Source organism: Phoxinus phoxinus, assembly GCF_949152265.1.
Source record: "Phoxinus phoxinus genome assembly, chromosome: 16".
Lineage (NCBI taxonomy): Eukaryota > Metazoa > Chordata > Actinopteri > Cypriniformes > Leuciscidae > Phoxinus > Phoxinus phoxinus.
Window position 1 is genome coordinate 682,805 of NC_136891.1, and position 22,500 is coordinate 705,304.

Genomic DNA, 22,500 nt, shown 5'->3' on the forward strand with positions numbered 1-22,500 from the left:
TTCAGGTGTTGTTCAGGTGTTGTGTTGTTCAGGTGTTGTTCAGGTGTGGTGTTGTTCAGGTGTTGTTCAGGTGTTGTGTTGTTCAGGTGTGGTGTTGTTCAGGTGTGTTGTTCAGGTGTTGTTCAGGTGTGGTGTTGTTCAGGTGTGGTGTTGTTCAGGTGTTGTGTTGTTCAGGTGTTGTTCAGGTGTGGTGTTGTTCAGGTGTTGTGTTGTTCAGGTGTTGTTCAGGTGTGGTGTTGTTCAGGTGTTGTTCAGGTGTGGTGTTGTGTTGTTCAGGTGTTGTTCAGGTGTTGTTCAGGTGTGGTGTTGTTCAGGTGTGGTGTTGTTCAGGTGTTGTTCAGGTGTGGTGTTGTTCAGGTGTTGTTCAGGTGTGGTGGTGTTCAGGTGTGTTGTGGTGTTCAGGTGTTGTTCAGGTGTTCAGGTGTGGTGTTGTTCAGGTGTGGTGTTGTTCAGGTGTTGTTCAGGTGTTGTTCATGTGTGGTGTTGTTCAGGTGTGGTGTTGTTCAGGTGTGTTGTGGTGTTCAGGTGTTGTTCAGGTGTTCAGGTGTGGTGTTGTTCAGGTGTGGTGTTGTTCAGGTGTGTTGTTCAGGTGTTCAGGTGTGGTGTTGTTCAGGTGTGGTGTTGTTCAGGTGTGTTGTGGTGTTCAGGTGTTGTTCAGGTGTTGTTCAGGTGTTGTTCAGGTGTGGTGTTGTTCAGGTGTTGTGTTGTTCAGGTGTTGTTCAGGTGTGGTGTTGTGTTGTTCAGGTGTTGTTCAGGTGTGGTGTTGTTCAGGTGTTGTTCAGGTGTGGTGTTGTGTTGTTCAGGTGTTGTTCAGGTGTTGTTCAGGTGTTCAGGTGTTGTTCAGGTGTGGTGTTGTTCAGGTGTTGTGTTGTTCAGGTGTTGTTCAGGTGTGGTGTTGTTCAGGTGTTGTTCAGGTGTGGTGTTGTGTTGTTCAGGTGTTGTTCAGGTGTTGTTCAGGTGTGGTGTTGTTCAGGTGTGGTGTTGTTCAGGTGTTGTACAGGTGTTGTTCAGGTGTGGTGGTGTTCAGGTGTGTTGTGGTGTTCAGGTGTTGTTCAGGTGTTCAGGTGTGGTGTTGTTCAGGTGTGGTGTTGTTCAGGTGTTGTTCAGGTGTTGTTCATGTGTGGTGTTGTTCAGGTGTGGTGTTGTTCAGGTGTGTTGTGGTGTTCAGGTGTTGTTCAGGTGTTCAGGTGTGGTGTTGTTCAGGTGTGGTGTTGTTCAGGTGTGTTGTTCAGGTGTTCAGGTGTGGTGTTGTTCAGGTGTGGTGTTGTTCAGGTGTTGTTCAGGTGTTGTTCAGGTGTTGTTCAGGTGTGGTGTTGTTCAGGTGTTGTGTTGTTCAGGTGTTGTTCAGGTGTGGTGTTGTGTTGTTCAGGTGTTGTTCAGGTGTGGTGTTGTTCAGGTGTTGTTCAGGTGTGGTGTTGTGTTGTTCAGGTGTTGTTCAGATGTGGTGTTGTTCAGGTGTGGTGTTGTTCAGGTGTGGTGTTGTTCAGGTGTGGTGTTGTTCAGGTGTTGTTCAGGTGTGGTGTTGTTCAGGTGTTCAGGTGTTGTTCAGGTGTGGTGTTGTTCAGGTGTTGTTCAGGTGTGGTGTTGTTCAGGTGTTGTTCAGGTGTTGTTCAGGTGTGGTGTTGTTCAGGTGTGGTGTTGTTCAGGTGTTGTTCAGGTGTGGTGTTGTTCAGGTGTTCAGGTGTTGTTCAGGTGTGGTGTTGTTCAGGTGTTGTTCAGGTGTTGTTCAGGTGTTGTTCAGGTGTGGTGTTGTTCAGGTGTTGTTCAGGTGTGGTGTTGTTCAGGTGTGGTGTTGTTCAGGTGTTGTTCAGGTGTGGTGTTGTTCAGGTGTTGTTCAGGTGTGGTGTTGTTCAGGTGTTGTTCAGGTGTGGTGTTGTTCAGGTGTTGTTCAGGTGTTGTGTTGTTCAGGTGTTGTTCAGGTGTGGTGTTGTGTTGTTCAGGTGCTGTTCAGGTGTGGTGTTGTTCAGGTGTGGTGTTGTTCAGGTGTGGTGTTGTTCAGGTGTGTTGTGGTGTTCAGGTGTTGTTCAGGTGTTCAGGTGTGGTGTTGTTCAGGTGTGGTGTTGTTCAGGTGTGGTGTTGTTCAGGTGTTGTTCAGGTGTTGTGTTGTTCAGGTGTTGTGGTGTTCAGGTGTTGTGTTGTTCAGGTGTTGTGTTGTTCAGGTGTTGTGGTGTTCAGGTGTTGTGTTGTTCAGGTGTTGTGGTGTTCAGGTGTTGTGTTGTTCAGGTGTTGTGTTGTTCAGGTGTTGTGTTGTTCAGGTGTTGTTCAGGTGTTGTTCAGGTGTTGTTCAGGTGTTGTGGTGTTCAGGTGTGGTGTTGTGTTGTTCAGGTGTTGTTTAGGTGTGGTCTTGTGTTGTTCAGGTGTTGTTCAGGTGCTGTGTTGTTCAGGTGTTGTGTTGTTCAGGTGTTGTGTTGTGTTGTTCAGGTGTTCAGGTGTTGTGTTGTTCAGGTGTTGTGTTGTGTTGTTCAGGTGTTCAGGTGTGTTGTGTTGTTCAGGTGTTGTGTTGTTCAGGTGTTGTGTTGTTCAGGTGTTCAGGTGTGTTGTGTTGTTCAGGTGTTGTGTTGTTCAGGTGTTGTGTTGTGGTGTTCAGGTGTTGTTCAGGTGTATTGTGTTGTTCAGGTGTTCAGGTGTGTTGTGTTGTTCAGGTGTTGTTCAGGTGTGGTATTGTGTTGTTCAGGTGTTCAGGTGTTGTTCAGGTGTTGTGTTGTTCAGGTGTTCAGGTGTGTTGTGTTGTTCAGGTGTTGTTCAGGTGTGGTATTGTGTTGTTCAGGTGTTCAGGTGTTGTTCAGGTGTTGTGTTGTTCAGGTGTTGTGTTGTGTTGTTCATGTGTTGTGTTGTGTTGTGTTGTTCAGGTGTGTTGTGTTGTTCAGGTGTGGTGTTGTTCAGGTGTTGTGTTGTGGTGTTCAGGTGTTGTTCAGGTGTATTGTGTTGTTCAGGTGTTCAGGTGTGTTGTGTTGTTCAGGTGTTGTTCAGGTGTGGTATTGTGTTGTTCAGGTGTTGTGTTGTTCAGGTGTTGTGTTGTTCAGGTGTTGTGTTGTGTTGTTCAGGTGTGTTGTGTTGTTCAGGTGTTGTGTTGTTCAGGTGTTGTGTTGTGTTGTTCAGGTGTTGTGTTGTGTTGTTCAGGTGTTGTTCAGGTGTTGTGTTGTTCAGGTGTTGTGTTGTTCAGGTGTTGTTCAGGTGTTGTGGTGTTCAGGTGTTGTTCAGGTGTTGTTCAGGTGTTGTTCAGGTGTGTTGTGTTGTTCAGGTGTTGTTCAGGTGTGGTATTGTGTTGTTCAGGTGTTCAGGTGTGTTGTGTTGTTCAGGTGTGTTGTGGTGTTCAGGTGTTGTTCAGGTGTGGTATTGTGTTGTTCAGGTGTGGTGTTGTTCAGGTGTGTTGTGTTGTTCAGGTGTGTTGTGGTGTTCAGGTGTTGTTCAGGTGTGGTATTGTGTTGTTCAGGTGTGGTATTGTGTTGTTCAGGTGTGTTGTGTTGTTCAGGTGTTGTGTTGTTCAGGTGTTGTGGTGTTCAGGTGTTGTGTTGTTCAGGTGTTGTGTTGTTCAGGTGTTGTTCAGGTGTTGTTCAGGTGTTGTGGTGTTCAGGTGTGGTGTTGTGTTGTTCAGGTGTTGTTTAGGTGTGGTCTTGTGTTGTTCAGGTGTTGTTCAGGTGCTGTGTTGTTCAGGTGTTGTGTTGTTCAGGTGTTGTGTTGTGTTGTTCAGGTGTTCAGGTGTTGTGTTGTTCAGGTGTTGTGTTGTGTTGTTCAGGTGTTCAGGTGTGTTGTGTTGTTCAGGTGTTGTGTTGTTCAGGTGTTCAGGTGTGTTGTGTTGTTCAGGTGTTGTGTTGTTCAGGTGTTCAGGTGTGTTGTGTTGTTCAGGTGTTGTGTTGTTCAGGTGTTGTGTTGTGGTGTTCAGGTGTTGTTCAGGTGTATTGTGTTGTTCAGGTGTTCAGGTGTGTTGTGTTGTTCAGGTGTTGTTCAGGTGTGGTATTGTGTTGTTCAGGTGTTCAGGTGTTGTTCAGGTGTTGTGTTGTTCAGGTGTTGTGTTGTGTTGTTCATGTGTTGTGTTGTGTTGTGTTGTTCATGTGTTGTGTTGTTCAGGTGTGGTGTTGTTCAGGTGTTGTGTTGTGGTGTTCAGGTGTTGTTCAGGTGTTGTTCAGGTGTATTGTGTTGTTCAGGTGTTCAGGTGTGTTGTGTTGTTCAGGTGTTGTTCAGGTGTGGTATTGTGTTGTTCAGGTGTTGTGTTGTTCAGGTGTTGTGTTGTTCAGGTGTTGTGTTGTGTTGTTCAGGTGTGTTGTGTTGTTCAGGTGTTGTGTTGTTCAGGTGTTGTGTTGTTCAGGTGTTGTGTTGTGTTGTTCAGGTGTTGTTCAGGTGTTGTTCAGGTGTTGTGTTGTTCAGGTGTTGTGTTGTTCAGGTGTTGTTCAGGTGTTGTGGTGTTCAGGTGTTGTTCAGGTGTTGTTCAGGTGTGTTGTGTTGTTCAGGTGTTGTTCAGGTGTGGTATTGTGTTGTTCAGGTGTTCAGGTGTGTTGTGTTGTTCAGGTGTGTTGTGGTGTTCAGGTGTTGTTCAGGTGTGGTATTGTGTTGTTCAGGTGTGTTGTGTTGTTCAGGTGTGGTGTTGTTCAGGTGTGGTGTTGTTCAGGTGTGTTGTGTTGTTCAGGTGTGTTGTGGTGTTCAGGTGTTGTTCAGGTGTGGTATTGTGTTGTTCAGGTGTGGTATTGTGTTGTTCAGGTGTGTTGTGTTGTTCAGGTGTGTTGTGGTGTTCAGGTGTGTTGTGTTGTTCAGGTGTGCGGGGCTTCCGGGCGTGTCACCAGGAGCTGCTGAAGGTGGTGAAGGGCTTCATTAAACAGCCTCTGGAGCTGAAGGACAGCGCCGGCTTCTACGCCTTCTCCTATTACTTCGATCACGCCGTGGAAGCCGGACTCATCGGTAAGACCAGCAAACATCTTCCAAAGGAGCAAACATCGTGCGTGTATGTGTGTATGTGTGTGTGTTGTGCAAGTACCGGTGTACCTAAAAAAACAAAAAAATTAAGACAATGATTGTCAGTAAGTTGTCCTATGTCTGTAAATCCTCAACACAACACAACATGCCTGAATTAAGCACGTGTATAATGTCTCACTTTTACTGTTTCTGCCTTTCGTTTGTCTTTATGATAATGACCCTCAGATGAAACCAGAGGAGGAGCCGTGAAGATCCGAGACTTCAGGAGACGAGCGAAAGAGGGTGAGCTTCACGGTTAATCTTTATTCACATGTTCTCATCTTATATTTGAACATGTTGACAGATATGTGCAATATAATGAATATTATAGAACTCGAAACTGAAATGAGCTGGTATTGCAGTGTGCAACCGGCCGCCGAAGCGCAGTCAGCGCAGTGAGTTCCTCTGCATGGACCTCACGTACATCATCTGTCTGCTGAAGGACGGCTTTGGGTTTAGAGAACGCACCGTTCTGCAGGTGCGCTAGTGTTTCTGCCGTGTTTAGTCTACTCGAGGTTAGCTGGTTAACGCTGATCCTTGTGTTTGCACAGCTAACCAAGAAGATGAGGAACGTGGAAACCAGCTGGGCTTTGGGTGCCGCCATCAACCACTTCCAGAAGTTCAGGATTCATTAAACACATACAGTGGGGAGAACAAGTATTTGATACACTGGTGATTTTGCAGGTTTTCCTCCTTACACAGCATGTAGAGTAGAGGTCTGTAGTTTTGAGCAATCGAGCTCTCCTTCCATGAGATGCGAGATACCTCTAGTTCTGTTTTCTTCCAGTTGCGCTCCATTGTTCTGGCCGCTCTCTGAAGGGCCAGAGTGTGCTCGTTGTGCCACGGCGTCAGTAATAAATAATATTAAAACTTATTTTGCCCTGTGTCTCATGACTGTATGTCAACCACACACACAAAACCTTGGGCACTGAACGTCATTTATCATGTATATTCATTTTTCTACACAATGTTTCTAATGCTGCCTTCTCGTGCTGTCGTTCCTAGTCGGAGTTTCCTATGTGGAAATTGGACATGAACAAGTCATATTTACATATTTACTGATCATTTTGACTGCCGGGTGTCTGAGTTGGGCGGGTCGTAAACGCTCAGCATGGCGGAGGAGAGAACGATTGCTGCGCTGATATTCCTTAGTTTTTCCACAACAACTGCACATCATCTTGTGTTGTTAATAGTGCATATTTACATATATGAATAATCATTTGAAGCATATTGTGTGTTTTTATACTCGCATAGTATAAAAGTACAATACAATAGCATGTATTGTCCAAAACTCCAGAATCATCAGCAAGCTGAAGTGCACTAAATGAATAGTCGAGGAACAGGACGCTACATTTGATTCAAAATCCTGATAAATATCTTCAATACATTTGGCTTTAATAAGATTTCCCCAAGAAATAAGCAGGAACAAACCTGGGATTATATTTATCAAATGTTGTGTAGAAATTGTACAATATTAGATAATGCAATAATGGAACATTTGTAATAAATAGTAACAGATGTTTTAACTGAATGCAAATTCAAATTCTTATCATTGATTTTAAGAATATGTACTTTTCCAACAACAAAATTAATTATAATTTATTAAACTGAGTCATAAAGCGACCTAAAGGTATTTCTTCATACGACAGATGCGGTATTATATAAAATATTTCTTTATGGTCAGTTTTTCTCTCTCACTTGGAGGCGTTTGAGAGACGTTGTCATTCTTTATTGGCTTCTTTTTTAAGATTTTAGATTTTAAAAACCGTTCCCTTGAATATGAAATCTTTCTATTGACAAAACGATGCAAAAACAATTAATAAATAAACATGAAATTGACAACGATGAGTTTCCTAAAATAGTTTATTTACAAAAATGACGACTACAACAGCGCCACCACATCATCAGTGTAGGCGTGTGCTGTCGTCATGGTGACCAGGTCAGGAGGCGGAGTCAGAACCGGATCCGCCGAATCTGAAGCGAGAAGAGAATTCCATTCACATTTACTTGTACAGCGCTCTTCACAATACACATCATTTCAAAGCAGCTTTACAGAAAATGCATGAGTCCACATTACAGTTTCTGATTTATGATCTGTTATCAGAGGAAACTGTCTAAGTTATGCATTTCAGAAATGTACATATACTAAATCACACTTAGCTAAATGTATTAATTTGAACAATATAATAAAGCATAAACAATGAGCTCATAGAAGTAATGAATACTTGTTTGTTAACAAATTATTATGACATTTAGAAGAATGTCGCATTGGTGCGTGTTGAAGAAGCGTTCTCTCGTTATCAGAAGCTCCTTGTGTGTATCGCATCGCGTGTATCGTATCGTGTGTATCGTATCGTGTGTATCGCATCGTGTGTATCGCATCGTGTGTATTGCATCGTGTGTATTGCATCGCGTGTATCGTATCGTGTGTATCGCATCTTCTGTATCGCATCGTGTGTATTGCATCGTGGGTATCGTATCGTGTATATCATATCGTGTGTATCGTATCGTGTGTATCGTATCGTGTGTATCGCATCGTGTGTATCGTATCGTGTGTATCATATCGTGTGTATCGTATCGTGTGTATCGTATCGTGTGTATCGTATCGTGTGTATCATATCGTGTGTATCGTATCGTGTGTATCGTATCGTGTGTATCGTATCGTGTATATCGTATCGTGTGTATCGTATCGTGTATATCGTATCGTGTGTATCGTATCGTGTGTATCGTATCGTGTGTATCGTATCGTGTGTATCGTATCGTGTGTATCGTATCATGGGTATCGTATCGTGTGTATCGTATCGTGTGTATCGTATCGTGTATATCGTATCGTGTGTATCGTATCGTGTATATCGTATCGTGTATATCGTATCGTGTGTATCGTATCGTGTGTATCATATCGTGTGTATCGTATCGTGTGTATCGTATCGTGTGTATCGTATCGTGTGTATTGCATCGTGTGTATCGCATCGTGTGTATCGATCGTGTGTATCGTATCGTGTGTATCGTATCGTGTGTATCGTATCGTGTGTATCGTATCGTGTGTATCGATCGTGTGTATCGTATCGTGTGTATCGTATCGTGTGTATCGATCGTGTGTATCGATCGTGTGTATCGTATCGTGTGTATCGTATCGTGTGTATCGTATCGTGTGTATCGTATCGTGTGTATCGATCGTGTGTATCGCATCGTGTGTATCGTATCGTGTGTATCGTATCGTGTGTATCGTATCGTGGGTATCGTATCGTGTGTATTGCATCGTGTGTATCGCATCGTGTGTATCGATCGTGTGTATCGTATCGTGTGTATCGTATCGTGTGTATCGTATCGAGTGTATCGTATCGAGTGTATCGTATCGTATCGAGTGTATCGTATCGTGTATATCGTATCGTGGGTATCGTATCGTGGGTATCGTATCGTGGGTATCGTATCGTGTGTATCGTATCGTGTGTATCGTATCGTGTGTATCGTATCGTGTGTATCGTATCGTGTATATCGTATCGTGTATATCGTATCGTGTGTATCGTATCGTGTGTATCGTATCGTGTGTATCGTATCGTGGGTATCGTATCGTGTATATCGTATCGTGTATCGTATCGTGGGTATCGTATCGTGTGTATCGTATCGTGTGTATCGTATCGTGGGTATCGTATCGTGGGTATCGTATCGTGTGTATCGTATCGTGTGTATCGTATCGTGTGTATCGTATCGTGTGTATCGTATCGTGTGTATCGTATCGTGTGTATCGTATCGTGTGTATCGTATCGAGTGTATCGTATCGAGTGTATCGTATCGTATCGAGTGTATCGTATCGTGTATATCGTATCGTGTGTATCGTATCGTGTGTATCGTATCGTGTGTATCGTATCGTGTGTATCGTATCGAGTGTATCGTATCGTATCGTGTGTATCGTATCGTGTATATCGTATCGTGTGTATCGTATCGTGTGTATCGTATCGTGTGTATCGTATCGTGTGTATCGTATCGAGTGTATCGTATCGAGTGTATCGTATCGAGTGTATCGTATCGTATCGAGTGTATCGTATCGTGTATATCGTATCGTGTATATCGTATCGTGTATATCGTATCGTGTATATCGTATCGTGTGTATCGTATCGTGTGTATCGTATCGTGTGTATCGTATCGTGTGTATCGTATCGTGTGTATCGTATCGTGTGTATCGTATCGTGTGTATCGTATCGTGTGTATCGTATCGTGTATATCGTATCGTGTATATCGTATCGTGGGTATCGTATCGTGGGTATCGTATCGTGGGTATCGTATCGTGGGTATCGTATCGTGTGTATCGTATCGTGTGTATCGTATCGTGGGTATCGTATCGTGTGTATCGTATTGTGTGTATCGGATCGTGTGTATCGGATCGTGTGTATCGGATCGTGTGTATCGGATCGTGTGTATCGTATCGTGTATATCGTATCGTATCGTGTGTATCGTATCGTGTGTATCGTATCGTATCGTATCGTGGGTATCGTATCGTATCGTGTGTATCGTATCGTATCGTGGGTATCGTATCGTGTGTATCGTATCGTGTGTATCGTATCGTGTGTATCGTATCGTGTGTATCGTATCGTATCGTGTGTATCGTATCGTGTGTATCGTATCGTGTGTATCGTATCGTATCGTGTGTATCGTATCGTGTGTATCGTATCGTATCGTGTGTATCGTATCGTGTGTATCGTATCGTGTGTATCGTATCGTATCGTGTGTATCGTATCGTATCGTGTGTATCGTATCGTGTGTATCGTATCGTGTGTATCGTAACGTGTGTATCGTGTGTATCGTATCGTGTGTATCGTATCGTATCGTGTGTATCGTATCGTGTGTATCGTATCATGTGTATCGTATCGTGTGTATTGTATCGTATCGTGTGTATCGTATCGTGTGTATCGTATCGTGTGTATCGTATCATGTGTATCGTATCGTGTGTATCGTGTGTATCGTATCGTGTGTATCGTATCGTGTGTATCGTATCGTGTGTATTGTATCGTATCGTGTGTATCGTATCGTGTGTATCGTACCTTGTGTTCGTAACATGTCGTGATGCAGATTCATGTTCACCATCGAGTCACTGCCGCCATCAGCCTCCAGCAAACTGCTGTGAGTGAGCGCTTCACCTGTCAATCACACAGAGACATGAGCTCGTCAGAACACACACTGGCAGTATTACACACACACACACACACACACCACAGTATGAACTGATGTACATTACCAGTCACACGTTTTGGATATGTGATATTTTTTATGTTTTTAAAAGAAGTCTCTTCTGCTCAGCAAAGCTGCATTTATTTGATTAAAAACAGTAATATTGTGGAGTATTATTAGAATGTAAAACAGCTGTTTTCTATGTGAATATATATATATATACTGAACAAAATTATAAACGCAACACTTTTGTTTTTGCTCCCCTTTTTCATGAGCTGAACTCAAAGATCTAAGACTGTATCTATGTACACAAAAGGCCATTTCTCTCAAATATCTCCTCCGCCGAGACCATCCTCCCCCTCACAGGCAGGGTTGCCAGATTGGGACGGGGATTTCCAGCCCAAAAGCTCTTGGTGAGCAGAACAAACTTCTTTTAATAACATAAAAAACCTCACTTGTGACTGGTAGTGTGCATATATGAACCAGACGTCACACATGTATGATGATGGTGCTGATGTGTTACCGGTGTCTCTGCCGTGTCTCTTCTTCATGTGGACGTTCCTGCTGCCGCTCTGAGAGAACGTCTTCCCGCAGATCGAGCACACGTGCGGCTTCTCTCCTGCAACCGCATCATCACACCCGTTATCATCAGTGTCACAGTTATTGTGTGCATTACTTCATGTTAATATGAATCAAAGTGATATTGTTCACAGTTGCAAACACACAATACTGTGATTTACAACCACACCTGAGCTACCGCATGCATCATGTGACCGTACCGGAGTGCACGAGCATGTGTTTGCGCAGACTGGAGTATTCAGCGAAGGACCGGCCGCAACTGTCCACGTCACACAGGAACGGCTTCTCACCTGCAGACAGCAGAACATCAGAACCCGATCACTGACATCAGAACCCGATCACTGACATCAGAACCCGATCACAGACAGCAGAACTACTACTTGTAAGCAAAGACTGGAATAATCAAGATCGTTTAATGTTTTTGAACTGCTCACCAAAGCTGCATTTATATTATCAAAATATTATTATAATGTAAATCATCAGTTCTCTATGTGAATATACAGTAAAGTGTAATTTATTCCTGTGATCAAAGCTGAGTTTATCATCATTACTCCAGTCTTCAGTGTCACATGATCCTCCAGAAATCAGTATCAGTAGAAAACATCCTCATGAATGAATAATAATGCTTGCGTCTGGTGTGTGTGTGTGTGTACCGGTGTGTGTGTGTGTACCGGTGTGTGTGTGTGTACCGGTGTGTGTGTGTGTACCAGTGTGTGTGTGTGTGTGCCGGTGTGTGTGTGTGTACCGGTGTGTGTGTGTGTGTGTGTGTACCGGTGTGTGTGTGTACCGGTGTGTGTGTGTACCGGTGTGTGTGTGTGTGTGTGTACCGGTGTGTGTGCGTCTGTGGTTCTTCAGGTTCCCGGCGGTGGTGAGTGTGTGTGTGTACCGGTGTGTGCACCGGCGGTGGTGTGTGTGTGTGTGTGTACCGGTGTGTGCACCGGCGGTGGTGTGTGTGTGTGTGTGTACCGGTGTGTGTGCGCCTGTGGTTCTTCAGGTTCCCGGCGGTGGTGAGTGTGTGTGTGTACCGGTGTGTGTGCGTCTGTGGTTCTTCAGGTTCCCGGCGGTGGTGAGTGTGTGTACCGGTGTGTGTGCGTCTGTGGTTCTTCAGGTTCCCGGCGGTGGTGAGTGTGTGTGTGTGTGTACCGGTGTGTGTGCGCCTGTGGTTCTTCAGGTTCCCGGCGGTGGTGAGTGTGTGTGTGTACCGGTGTGTGCACCAGCGGTGGTGTGTGTGTGTGTGTACCGGTGTGTGTGCGTCTGTGGTTCTTCAGGTTCCCGGCGGTGGTGAGTGTGTGTGTGTACCGGTGTGTGCACCGGCGGTGGTGAGTGTGTGTGTGTACTGGTGTGTGTGCGCCTGTGGTTCTTCAGGTTCCCGGCGGTGGTGAGTGTGTGTGTGTACCGGTGTGTGCACCGGCGGTGGTGAGTGTGTGTCTGTACCGGTGTGTGCACCGGCGGTGGTGAGTGTGTGTGTGTACCGGTGTGTGTGTGCACCGGCGGTGGTGAGTGTGTGTGTGTACCGGTGTGTGTGCGCCTGTGGTTCTTCAGGTTCCCGGCGGTGGTGAGTGTGTGTGTGTACCGGTGTGTGTGCGCCTGTGGTTCTTCAGGTTCCCGGCGGTGGTGAGTGTGTGTGTGTACCGGTGTGTGCACCGGCGGTGGTGAGTGTGTGTGTGTACCGGTGTGTGCACCGGCGGTGGTGAGTGTGTGTCTGTACCGGTGTGTGCACCGGCGGTGGTGAGTGTGTGTGTGTACCGGTGTGTGTGCGCCTGTGGTTCTTCAGGTTGCCGGCGGTGGTTAGTGTGTGTGTGTACCGGTGTGTGTGCGTCTGTGGTTCTTCAGGTTGCCGGCGGTGGTTAGTGTGTGTGTGTACCGGTGTGTGCACCGGCGGTGGTGAGTGTGTGTGTGTGTGTGTGTGTACCGGTGTGTGTGCGCCTGTGGTTCTTCAGGTTGCCGGCGGTGGTGAGTGTGTGTGTGTACCGGTGTGTGTGCGTCTGTGGTTCTTCAGGTTGCCGGCGGTGGTGAGTGTGTGTGTGTGTGTGTGTGTACCGGTGTGTGTGCGCCTGTGGTTCTTCAGGTTGCCGGCGGTGGTGAGTGTGTGTGTGTACCGGTGTGTGTGCGTCTGTGGTTCTTCAGGTTGCCGGCGGTGGTTAGTGTGTGTGTGTACCGGTGTGTGCACCGGCGGTGGTGAGTGTGTGTGTGTGTGTGTACCGGTGTGTGTGCGCCTGTGGTTCTTCAGGTTGCCGGCGGTGGTGAGTGTCCTGCATCCTCAATAAACAAGCTACAGTTAGTCCAAAATGCAGCCGCTAGAGTTCTTACCAGATCAAGAAAATATGATCATATAACACCGATCTTATCATCTCTACACTGGTTACCTATAAAGTTCCGTATTAATTATAAGGTATTGTTACTGACTTATAAAGCCCTAAACGGCTTAGCTCCAGTTTATTTAACGGATCTTCTATCGCCCTATAATCCATCGCGCTCTTTAAGATCGCTAAATTCGAGGCTTCTGGTCGTACCTAGGATATCTAAGTCCACCAAAGGAGGGAGAGCATTCTCACATTTAGCTCCAAAACTCTGGAATAGCCTTCCTGATACTGTTCGTTGCTCAGAGTCGCTCTCCCAGTTCAAAACTAGATTAAAGACGCATCTCTTTAACCAGGCATTCATATAAATGTTTTAATCTTACAGTTAAATCCGGCCTCTAGTTCATAACCGCCAGAGGAGAACTGGCCCCCGACTGAGCCTGGGTTCTCCCAAGGTTTTTTTTCTCTCCATTAGGTCACCTGATGGAGTTTTTCGTTTCCTTGCCACTGTTGCCTTTGGCTTGCTCAGTTGGGGATATTCAATTTAATGAATCAATCAATATTACTATTGATTAGCATTACCAAACATGGACGTTTTATTATTATTTTAATTTAATACTGTGAAGCTGCTTTGATACAATCTGTATTGTGAAAAGCGCTATACAAATATTCTTGACTTGACTTGACTTGAGTGTGTGTGTGTACCGGTGTGTGTGCGTCTGTGGTTCTTCAGGTTGCCGGCGGTGGTGAGTGTGTGTGTGTGTGTGTACCGGTGTGTGTGCGCCTGTGGTTCTTCAGGTTGCCGGCGGTGGTGAACCTCTTCCCACAGTTCTTCTCGCTGCAGATGAAGGGTTTCTCCCCGTTGTGGATCCTCATGTGGACCTGCAGCCTCTGGAGAACATAGAAACTCTTCCCACAACCCTCGGCTCCACAGCGGAACGTGCGGTCATTCCTGAAACACACACACACACTCTACAGCTGCGAATATAACAAACACACAAAATCAAAAAATGGAAAATTCTTGTTTTTTTTATTGCAGTTTAATATAAATGATTTATAATTGTTTTAAATTCATGTTAAGGTGAGTTTGTTTGCAGAATTTGTTTCACATTGTGACTATTAAACATTTAAACCCACAAATTCTGGTTCTCATTCCTGAGATATTTGTTTTACATCAATCAGCATCAGACAAGATTAAATATTATAAAACACTATTTAAACATTAAATGTGTGTGTATGTGTGTGTTACCTGTGTGTGTATGTGTGTGTGTGTGTGTGTTACCTGTGAGCGTGTGTGTTACCTGTGTGTGTGTGTGTTACCTGTGTGTGTGTTACCTGTGTGTGTGTTTGTGTTACCTGTGTGTGTGTGTGTGTGTTACCTGTGAGCGTGTGTGTTACCTGTGAGTGTGTGTGTTACCTGTCAGTCTTCAGGTGGTACTTCAGGTGTGTGTTACCTGCGTGTGTGTGTTACCTGTGTGTGTGTGTGTTACCTGTGTGTGTGTGTGTTACCTGTGTGTGTGTGTGTTACCTGTGAGCGTGTGTGTTACCTGTGTGTGTGTGTGTGTGTGTGTGTGTGTGTGTTACCTGTGAGCGTGTGTGTTACCTGTGTGTGTGTGTGTGTGTGTTACCTGTGAGTCTTCAGGTGTGTGTTACCTGTGCTTGTGTGTTACCTGTGTGTGTGTGTGTTACCTCTGCTTGTGTGTGTTACCTGTGTGTGTGTGTGTGTGTGTGTGTTACCTGTGAGCGTGTGTGTTACCTGTGTGTGTGTGTGTGTGTGTTACCTGTGAGTCTTCAGGTGGTACTTCAAGTGTGTGTTACCTGTGCTCGTGTGTGTTACCTGTATGTGTGTGTTACCTGTGCTTGTGTGTGTTACCTGTGTGTGTGTGTTACCTGTGTGTGTGTTACCTGTGTGTGTGTGTTACCTGTGCTCGTGTGTGTGTTACCTGTGCTTGTGTGTGTTACCTGTGTGTGTGTGTGTTACCTGTGCTCGTGTGTGTTACCTGTGTGTGTGTGTTACCTGTGCTTGTGTGTGTTACCTGTGTGTGTGTGTGTTACCTGTGCTTGTATGTGTTACCTGTGTGTGTGTTACCTGTGCTCGTGTGTGTTACCTGTGCTTGTGTGTGTTACCTGTGTGTGTGTTACCTGTGCTCGTGTGTGTTACCTGTGCTTGTGTGTGTTACCTGTGTGTGTGTGTTACCTGTGCTTGTATGTGTTACCTGTGCTCGTGTGTGTTACCTGTGTGTGTGTGTTACCTGTGCTTGTATGTGTTACCTGTGCTCGTGTGTGTTACCTGTGTGTGTGTGTTACCTGTGCTTGTGTGTGTTATCTGTGCTCGTGTGTGTTACCTGTGTGTGTGTGTGTTACCTGTGCTTGTATGTGTTACCTGTGCTCGTGTGTGTTACCTGTGTGTGTGTGTTACCTGTGCTTGTATGTGTTACCTGTGTGTGTGTTACCTGTGCTCGTGTGTGTTACCTGTGCTTGTGTGTGTTACCTGTGCTCGTGTGTGTTACCTGTGCTTGTGTGTGTTACCTGTGTGTGTGTGTTACCTGTGTGTGTGTTACCTGTGTGTGTGTGTTACCTGTGCTTGTATGTGTTACCTGTGTGTGTGTTACCTGTGTGTGTGTGTGTTACCTGTGTGTGTGTTACCTGTGTGTGTATGTTACCTGTGTGTATGTGTTACCTGTGTGTGTGTGTTACCTGTGTGTATGTGTTACCTGTGTGTGTGTGTTACCTGTGTGTGTGTGTTACCTGTGTGTGTGTGTTACCTGTGCTTGTATGTGTTACCTGTGTGTGTGTTACCTGTGCTTGTATGTGTTACCTGTGTGTGTGTTACCTGTGTGTGTGTGTTACCTGTGTGTATGTGTTACCTGTGTGTGTGTGTTACCTGTGTGTGTGTGTTACCTGTGCTTGTATGTGTTACCTGTGTGTGTGTTACCTGTGCTCGTGTGTGTTACCTGTGTGTGTTACCTGTGTGTGTGTGTTACCTGTGCTTGTATGTGTTACCTGTGTGTGTGTTACCTGTGCTCGTGTGTGTTACCTGTGCTTGTGTGTGTTACCTGTGCTCGTGTGTGTTACCTGTGCTTGTGTGTGTTACCTGTGTGTGTGTGTTACCTGTGCTTGTGTGTGTTACCTGTGCTCGTGTGTGTTACCTGTGCTTGTGTGTGTTACCTGTGTGTGTGTGTTACCTGTGCTTGTGTGTGTTACCTGTGCTCGTGTGTGTTACCTGTGCTCGTGTGTGTTACCTGTGCTCGTGTGTGTTACCTGTGCTCGTGTGTGTTACCTGTGCTTGTGTGTGTTACCTGTGTGTGTGTGTTACCTGTGCTTGTGTGTGTTACCTGTGCTCGTGTGTGTTACCTGTGCTTGTGTGTGTTACCTGTGTGTGTGTGTTACCTGTGCTTGTGTGTGTTACCTGTGCTCGTGTGTGTTACCTGTGCTTGTGTGTGTTACCTGTGTTCGTGTGTGTTACCTGTGCTCGTGTGTGTTACCTGTGTGTGTGTTACCTGTGTGTGTTACCTGTGAGTGTGTGTGTGTGTGTGTTACCTGTGAGTCTTCAGGTGGTACTTCAGGTGTGCAGGATAGGTGAAGGTGCGCTGGCAGTTCTCATACGGACACCGGTGGATCTTCTCTGGCGACGAGCAAACGACTCGAGGAACCTGATCTTTTTTAGGCACCTCTGATTGACAGCTGTGAATGTGGTCACCTAGGCAACAGCAGAGAATGACAGGTCAGGATCGAAAATGTCGATTCCTCTGTGAACATTTCAATATGACTTTGAACTATTCGAGCGCGAGAGACTGTGTGTTCAGTGTACTGGACCCGCGCGGCTCTTAAAGTGACAGCACTAATATAATATAACTGCAGACGTACCGTTCCCGCCGGCTCGGGCTTCTTTGGCTAGCTGTGCGCGTGTGGCGGCGATCAGGCTGTCGTGAGCGAGCTCTTGGACCCGCAGGTACCATGGAGCGCCGGCATCCACACCGTCTCCTGAAGAAATCTCCTCCTGCGCCTCGTCCACGTCATCCTGAACGAACACCAGCGGCTCGGCCGACGACGACAGCCCTGCAGCAGAGTGTGTGTTCATCATCATCATCCTCATCATCATCATCATTCTCATCATCATCATCATCATCCTCATCATCATCTTCATCATCATCATCAGCATTCTCATCCTCATCTTCATCATCATCAGCAGCATTCTCATCATCATCATTCTCATCTTCATCATCATCATCATCATCATCATCATCATCCTCATCTTCATCATCATCATCATCAGCAGCATTCTCATCATCCTCATCCTCATCATCATCATCATCATCAGCATTCTCATCCTCATCTTCATCATCATCATCATTCTCATCTTCATCATCCTCATCATCATCATCATCCTCATCTTCATCATCATCATTCTCATCATCATCATCATTCTCATCATCATCATCATCTTCATTCTCATCATCATCTTCATCATTCTCATCATCATCATCATCTTCATCATCATCATCATTCTCATCATCATCATCTTCCTCATCATCATCATCTTCCTCATCATCATCATCATCATCTTCATCCTCATCCTCACACACAGTCACACCTGACCCCTGCAACACTACTCACATCCTCAGCTCAGTGTAGGAGTGTGTACATGATTACATAATACAGTGTCCGGTCTGCAGTGTGTGGAGTGATGGGTTAGTAAGCGCACCTTTGGCCAGGTTGAGCAGGACGTAGGACGTGCTGTCGTGGTTCTGCAGGTCCTGGAGGATTGTGGGTGTGTGTGTGTGTGTGTGTGTGTGTGCTGGAGGCGAGGGAGACGGCTGATGCAGATGAACCACCAGCGGGCTTCGCTCGGGCCCAAACTCCGACAGCACTGGGGACCCGGCATGGCTAAGAGCGCTCTCTGAAACACACACACACACACACGCACACGCACACAGACACACACACACGCACACACACACACAGACACACACGCACACACACAGACACACACACACGCGCACACACACACACACACACACAGTTGATATTTGACAGGTTTTGTCCATCTTCTGTTAGACTGTCTCACACATGAATTATGATGAATATCTGTCAGCTGGTAAATTTAACTACACAATTAGATAATACCAGTTTAGCTCCACCAGTGACCCTTCGCAGGGAGTTTGATTGACAGGCGATCTGACCAATCATAATCCGCCATTTTTGTCCGACAAAGCAGTCAGGAGAGTCAGTAGATCAACACTGGAGTGTATTGCGTCAAACAAACTTCTTTCACGTTGTCATTATGAGGCATTGTTTGTAGAATTTTAAGGAAAATAATGAATTTAATCCATTTTGTAATATATATGTCTTTATATAATAAGGCTTTAACAACATGTGGAAACGTGAAGCGCTGTGAACACTCTCCGGAGGCACTGTGATAAACACACAACGGCTCATTATGTGAGGTCTTTACACAGCACTGAACACATAGTTATGTGTACGATGTTGCATTTCTGTCAACAGATCCTCCTACATATTTTAGGCAATATCTAATTAAATATGCGCTAATTTGCATATATTTTAAAAAACTAAATCTGAGTATTGGACAAAGCCAGGTTAAAACATTTTTTTCATTGTGTTCACATATTAGATGGGACAAAAATTACAGAGGGATTTATGGAAATCTACTTTTGTTATCCTGTAAATCAGAATACACTGTACAAAATGTATTTTCGCCATGTTTTTTGGAATAAAATGTTATATAAATCAGGCTAGAAATAATATATGTACAAATCCCTCTGTACATGTCTTCATAATATAACTAGGCACTGGAAGGTTTGGTGTGTATCAGTGTATACTTGGAGAATGAGAGAAAAGTCATTTTGAGAAAACGCGGTTTAAAGATTTATCATCAGCCAATGAGATTGTGCATTCAGCCCTGTTACTCTCACGATTGGATGCTGATAAACAGGAAATAACCATATTTGGATCTGACAGCGTTGCACAGGAGTGAGAGAGCTTTCTAACGGTGTGTGTGATGACCGGGTCAGACAGAGATCGCGGATCATGATGATTCAGAACGACAACTTTTGTTGAATTTATGAGAAATCTACGGACCTATATGTGTATTTCTGACTTTTGAAGTCAAATATCCCAAAATCTCAAAGTGGACCAGTGAAAAAGTGTCTCGCCTTAAATCTAGAGAGGCGAAAGTAAAGCTTGCATGTACAGGTGCAGATCCGAGCGTCACCTGGCAGGTCCAGTGGGCCGCATGCGGAGGTGTGTGTGGGCGACAGCAGCGGGACACATGAGGGCTTGAGGTCCGACTCCTCCAGACTCTGGCCCAGCGGGATCGACGCGTTCTGCACAAACTCGACCAACAGCTGCACAGGAGCACAACACAGGCATCAGTCACCGAACCCACAGACGGACACGATACTGACTCCGTTAGCCCACGCGTTCATGAGCTCAAGGCTAGATCACTGTAATGCTCCACTGGGGGGTTGCCCCGCGCGCTTAACAAACAAACTACAGCTGCTTCAAAACCCAGTAAACATCGTATACATTTAAAAATATTGCTGATGAGCGGCCGGATCGCATTAAGGGTTTTCTACCCTTTGTTTCTTTGCATTTATTTGTGCATTTGCTTGTAATTTGATTATTTGTTCTTATTTTATTACTGAATGTCTTTAATTATGTTTTAAATGTATATTAGTTCGCTCAGTAAATAACCATTAATATGATCAGTAATATCTCTGTAATCTTCTCGGACAGTAATACCTCAGGTTTGGAGTCAAGTTCATCAGAAAGCATGGATTCAGCGTAATGTGATCTGTCAACAAGAGAGAGATACATAAACATACAGTGCTATGCATAAGTTTAGACACCCATGCTAAAGTTGACTAAAAAGAGGAATAAAAAATCATCTTTTGGAAATTGAACTTAATGCCTTAATTTAAAAAAATAGGAAAAATCCAACCTTTAAGGACACCAATTTTCTTTGTGAATGAATAATGTATCGTAAATAAATAAATTTTCTTCCTTAAAATACAGGGTGCATAAGTTTGGACAACCCTATGTTAAATTCCCATAGAGGCAGGCAGATTTTTATTTTTAAAGGCCAGTTACTTCATGAATCCAGGATACTCTGCATCCTGATAAAGTTCCCTTGGCCTCTGGAATTAAAATAGCCCCACATCATCACACACTCTTCACTATACCTGGAGATTGGCATGGAGTACTTTCCATAAGATCATCTCTCAATGCAAATCAAACCAGCTGTTAGGCTAACTGAAATAAAACCATGCAAATCTCTAGGTATGGTGAAGGCTATGTGATGATGTGGGGCTATTTTAATCCCAAAGGCCAAGGGAACTTTATCAGGATGCATAGTATCCTGGATCCATATAGTAACTGGCCTTTAAAAATAAAAATCTGCCTGCCTCTATGGGAATTTAACATAGGGTTGTCCAAACTTATGCACCCTGTATTTTAAGAAAGAAAATTTATTTATTTACGATACATTATTCATTCACAAAGAAAATTGGTGTCCTTAAAGGTTGGATTTTTCCTATTTTTTTAAATTAAGGCATTAAGTTCAATTTCCAAAAGATGATTTTTTATTCCTCTTTTTAGTCAACTTTAGCATGGGTGTCTAAACTTATGCATAGCACTGTATGATGACGTCATCAATACATCAGCTATTTTATCGCCTTTAATCATCACCAGTGAGGTCTCATGAAAGCTCACACACTCATAATTCAACCAATTTTTGTGATATCAACTTTAAATTCGGACATATGGTGTGTTGAGGAATCGGGTCTCCTTTAGGACCCAAACGTTGTGATTTATATTGTTTCAAATGCGTTATAATGACTTTTAATGGTTTATACACTAAGCTAAAGGTTGGCCGATTAGCCTGCTAGCCTAGCTTATATTATATTAGCCATATTTTTTGCTACCAAAATAGTTCCCAAATACATGTTTCAAATTAATTATGTTCATGTGACAATTAATTTATTAAACATGTGTTGTAGTATTATTATATAATGTACCACTATTACTATTATTGTGTAACATTAATATTAAATTACTTTGACAGAACATGCAACAATCTTTATAAATAAATAAAAAACATGGTTAGGCAAGGTTTTGTTTCCAGTTTGTTTTATTTTGCAATAGACATTATTTTTACATTTCAAGCTTGTTGTTTGTGCACTTAATGTAATAAACATCATATAATAGTTAAATAAGTTAGAATTAATCGCGATAACAACTTTTGATCAGGCATTGCCGCCTGGGTCCTAAAGGAGACCCGATTCCTCGATTTATTGATCATGACAACGGCTTTAGTTTTAAAGTCCAAATTATTTTCTAAAATATATATTTAATATAAAATAAAACAGGCATTTATGTTTCACAGTATCAGGTTCTGATCGACTCCTAACTGACCCGGTTCCGGCGGTCAGAGAGAGGGTTCGGCCATCATCTGCAGGAATACACACTACAATGTTTAAAATATGAAACATGAATTACGCTAAATACATATTACTCACATTCACCATTAATATCAAATTATTTAAATTAAGTACGTGAATAACTGAATGAATGAATTTTAAGTTGCCATGCTTTTAAAGCTTTCACACGGCTCAGGCAACCTCCACTCATACTGTACACAGGGTAAGATATTATGATTATTAATGATAAAGTGTTATAAATATGAAGCATTGGTCATTAATAAAGCAGACAGTATAAGCCACCGTTAGCAAGAGCACAATCACCATCATTCTGCTCGCTTTTCTTTCGCTTTTATACAATTAGATGTCATAAACATACCTGATAGATGACTATGAGACACATGTATGTTTATAAAGTCTCTTAACCTTCATCGCCGCGGATGTTTGACAGTGAGAAGCAAAACACAAACACAAAGACAGATCGCGAGCACTTCCGGGTCACACACGGACTGCGAGAGGTGTACTTCTGGGTGAACAACTATTGATCTGCACACTGATTATGTAATATATTATAATGGGAACTAGTGTGGGAAAGCCTGCTGTACTTTAGCAAACAAAGAGATGTATTTCAGTGAGCGATACGCTTATTGAATCCGAAAGAATCGGTTCGAGAGTCAGGCATGACTAATGGCGATTCTTTCGAATGATGCTTTTGAGTCGATTCTTTGAAGAAGAATCATCAATAAATGAAACGAAAGTATGATTTCTGAGCAATGTATATTTCAATTGACAATGATATTCAATAAAACATCTAAAATGGAAAAAATGGAAAACAAAAAACAAAAACTAGAATCAGTAAATTAATATTTAAAAAGTTTAGCCAGTTTCCGAATCACATGAAATGATAGCTTTTCTAATTGATTTTTTTTATCCTTTCAGTGAGCGATTCTCGTATTGAACATGAAAGAATCGGTTCAAAAGAGTCAGAATCAGACATCTTAAAAGATACTTTCGAATAACAAAGCGTGAATCTCCATACACGATGCCTGATTCTGAATCTTTTGAATCGA

General features: G+C 43.8%; 3 protein-coding genes across 11 annotated transcripts in view; 1 reads left to right on the forward strand and 2 right to left on the reverse strand.

Moving 5' to 3' along the window:
* Positions 1-5,821, forward strand: part of entpd5b (ectonucleoside triphosphate diphosphohydrolase 5b) — a 17,000-nt gene extending 11,179 nt beyond the window's left edge. For all 7 annotated transcript variants that reach the window (XM_079584801.1, XM_079584803.1, XM_079584802.1 and 4 more), the window contains 4 exons: positions 4,750-4,893; positions 5,134-5,190; positions 5,310-5,425; positions 5,499-5,821. In XM_079584801.1, coding sequence (XP_079440927.1) covers positions 4,750-4,893; positions 5,134-5,190; positions 5,310-5,425; positions 5,499-5,582 — 401 coding nt within the window. In that variant the 3' untranslated portion in view covers positions 5,583-5,821. The remainder of the gene's footprint in view (positions 1-4,749; positions 4,894-5,133; positions 5,191-5,309; positions 5,426-5,498) is intronic.
* The window catches only part of LOC306983387 (uncharacterized protein), a gene marked incomplete at its 3' end in the record, with an annotated part of 471,868 nt that overhangs the window by 79,638 nt on the left and 369,730 nt on the right, over positions 1-22,500 (reverse strand). The window lies entirely within an intron of this gene.
* The window catches only part of znf410 (zinc finger protein 410), a 21,590-nt gene continuing 5,882 nt past the window's right edge, over positions 6,793-22,500 (reverse strand). Inside the window, exons 1-12 of one of the 3 annotated variants that reach the window (XM_079639222.1) lie at positions 21,810-22,256; positions 21,426-21,462; positions 19,755-19,806; positions 19,225-19,357; positions 17,698-17,892; positions 16,860-17,051; positions 16,533-16,692; positions 13,763-13,944; positions 10,893-10,982; positions 10,637-10,732; positions 9,987-10,082; positions 6,793-6,921 (exon numbers count right to left, since the gene is read on the reverse strand). In XM_079639222.1, coding sequence (XP_079495348.1) covers positions 6,830-6,921; positions 9,987-10,082; positions 10,637-10,732; positions 10,893-10,982; positions 13,763-13,944; positions 16,533-16,692; positions 16,860-17,051; positions 17,698-17,892; positions 19,225-19,357; positions 19,755-19,787 — 1,269 coding nt within the window. In that variant the 5' untranslated portion in view covers positions 19,788-19,806; positions 21,426-21,462; positions 21,810-22,256 and the 3' untranslated portion in view covers positions 6,793-6,829. Of the gene's footprint in view, positions 6,922-9,986; positions 10,083-10,636; positions 10,733-10,892; positions 10,983-13,762; positions 13,945-16,532; positions 16,693-16,859; positions 17,052-17,697; positions 17,893-19,224; positions 19,358-19,754; positions 19,807-21,425; positions 21,478-21,809; positions 22,257-22,500 lie in introns of those variants that run through there. The other 2 variants (XM_079639223.1, XM_079639224.1) reach the window with 2 other exon arrangements.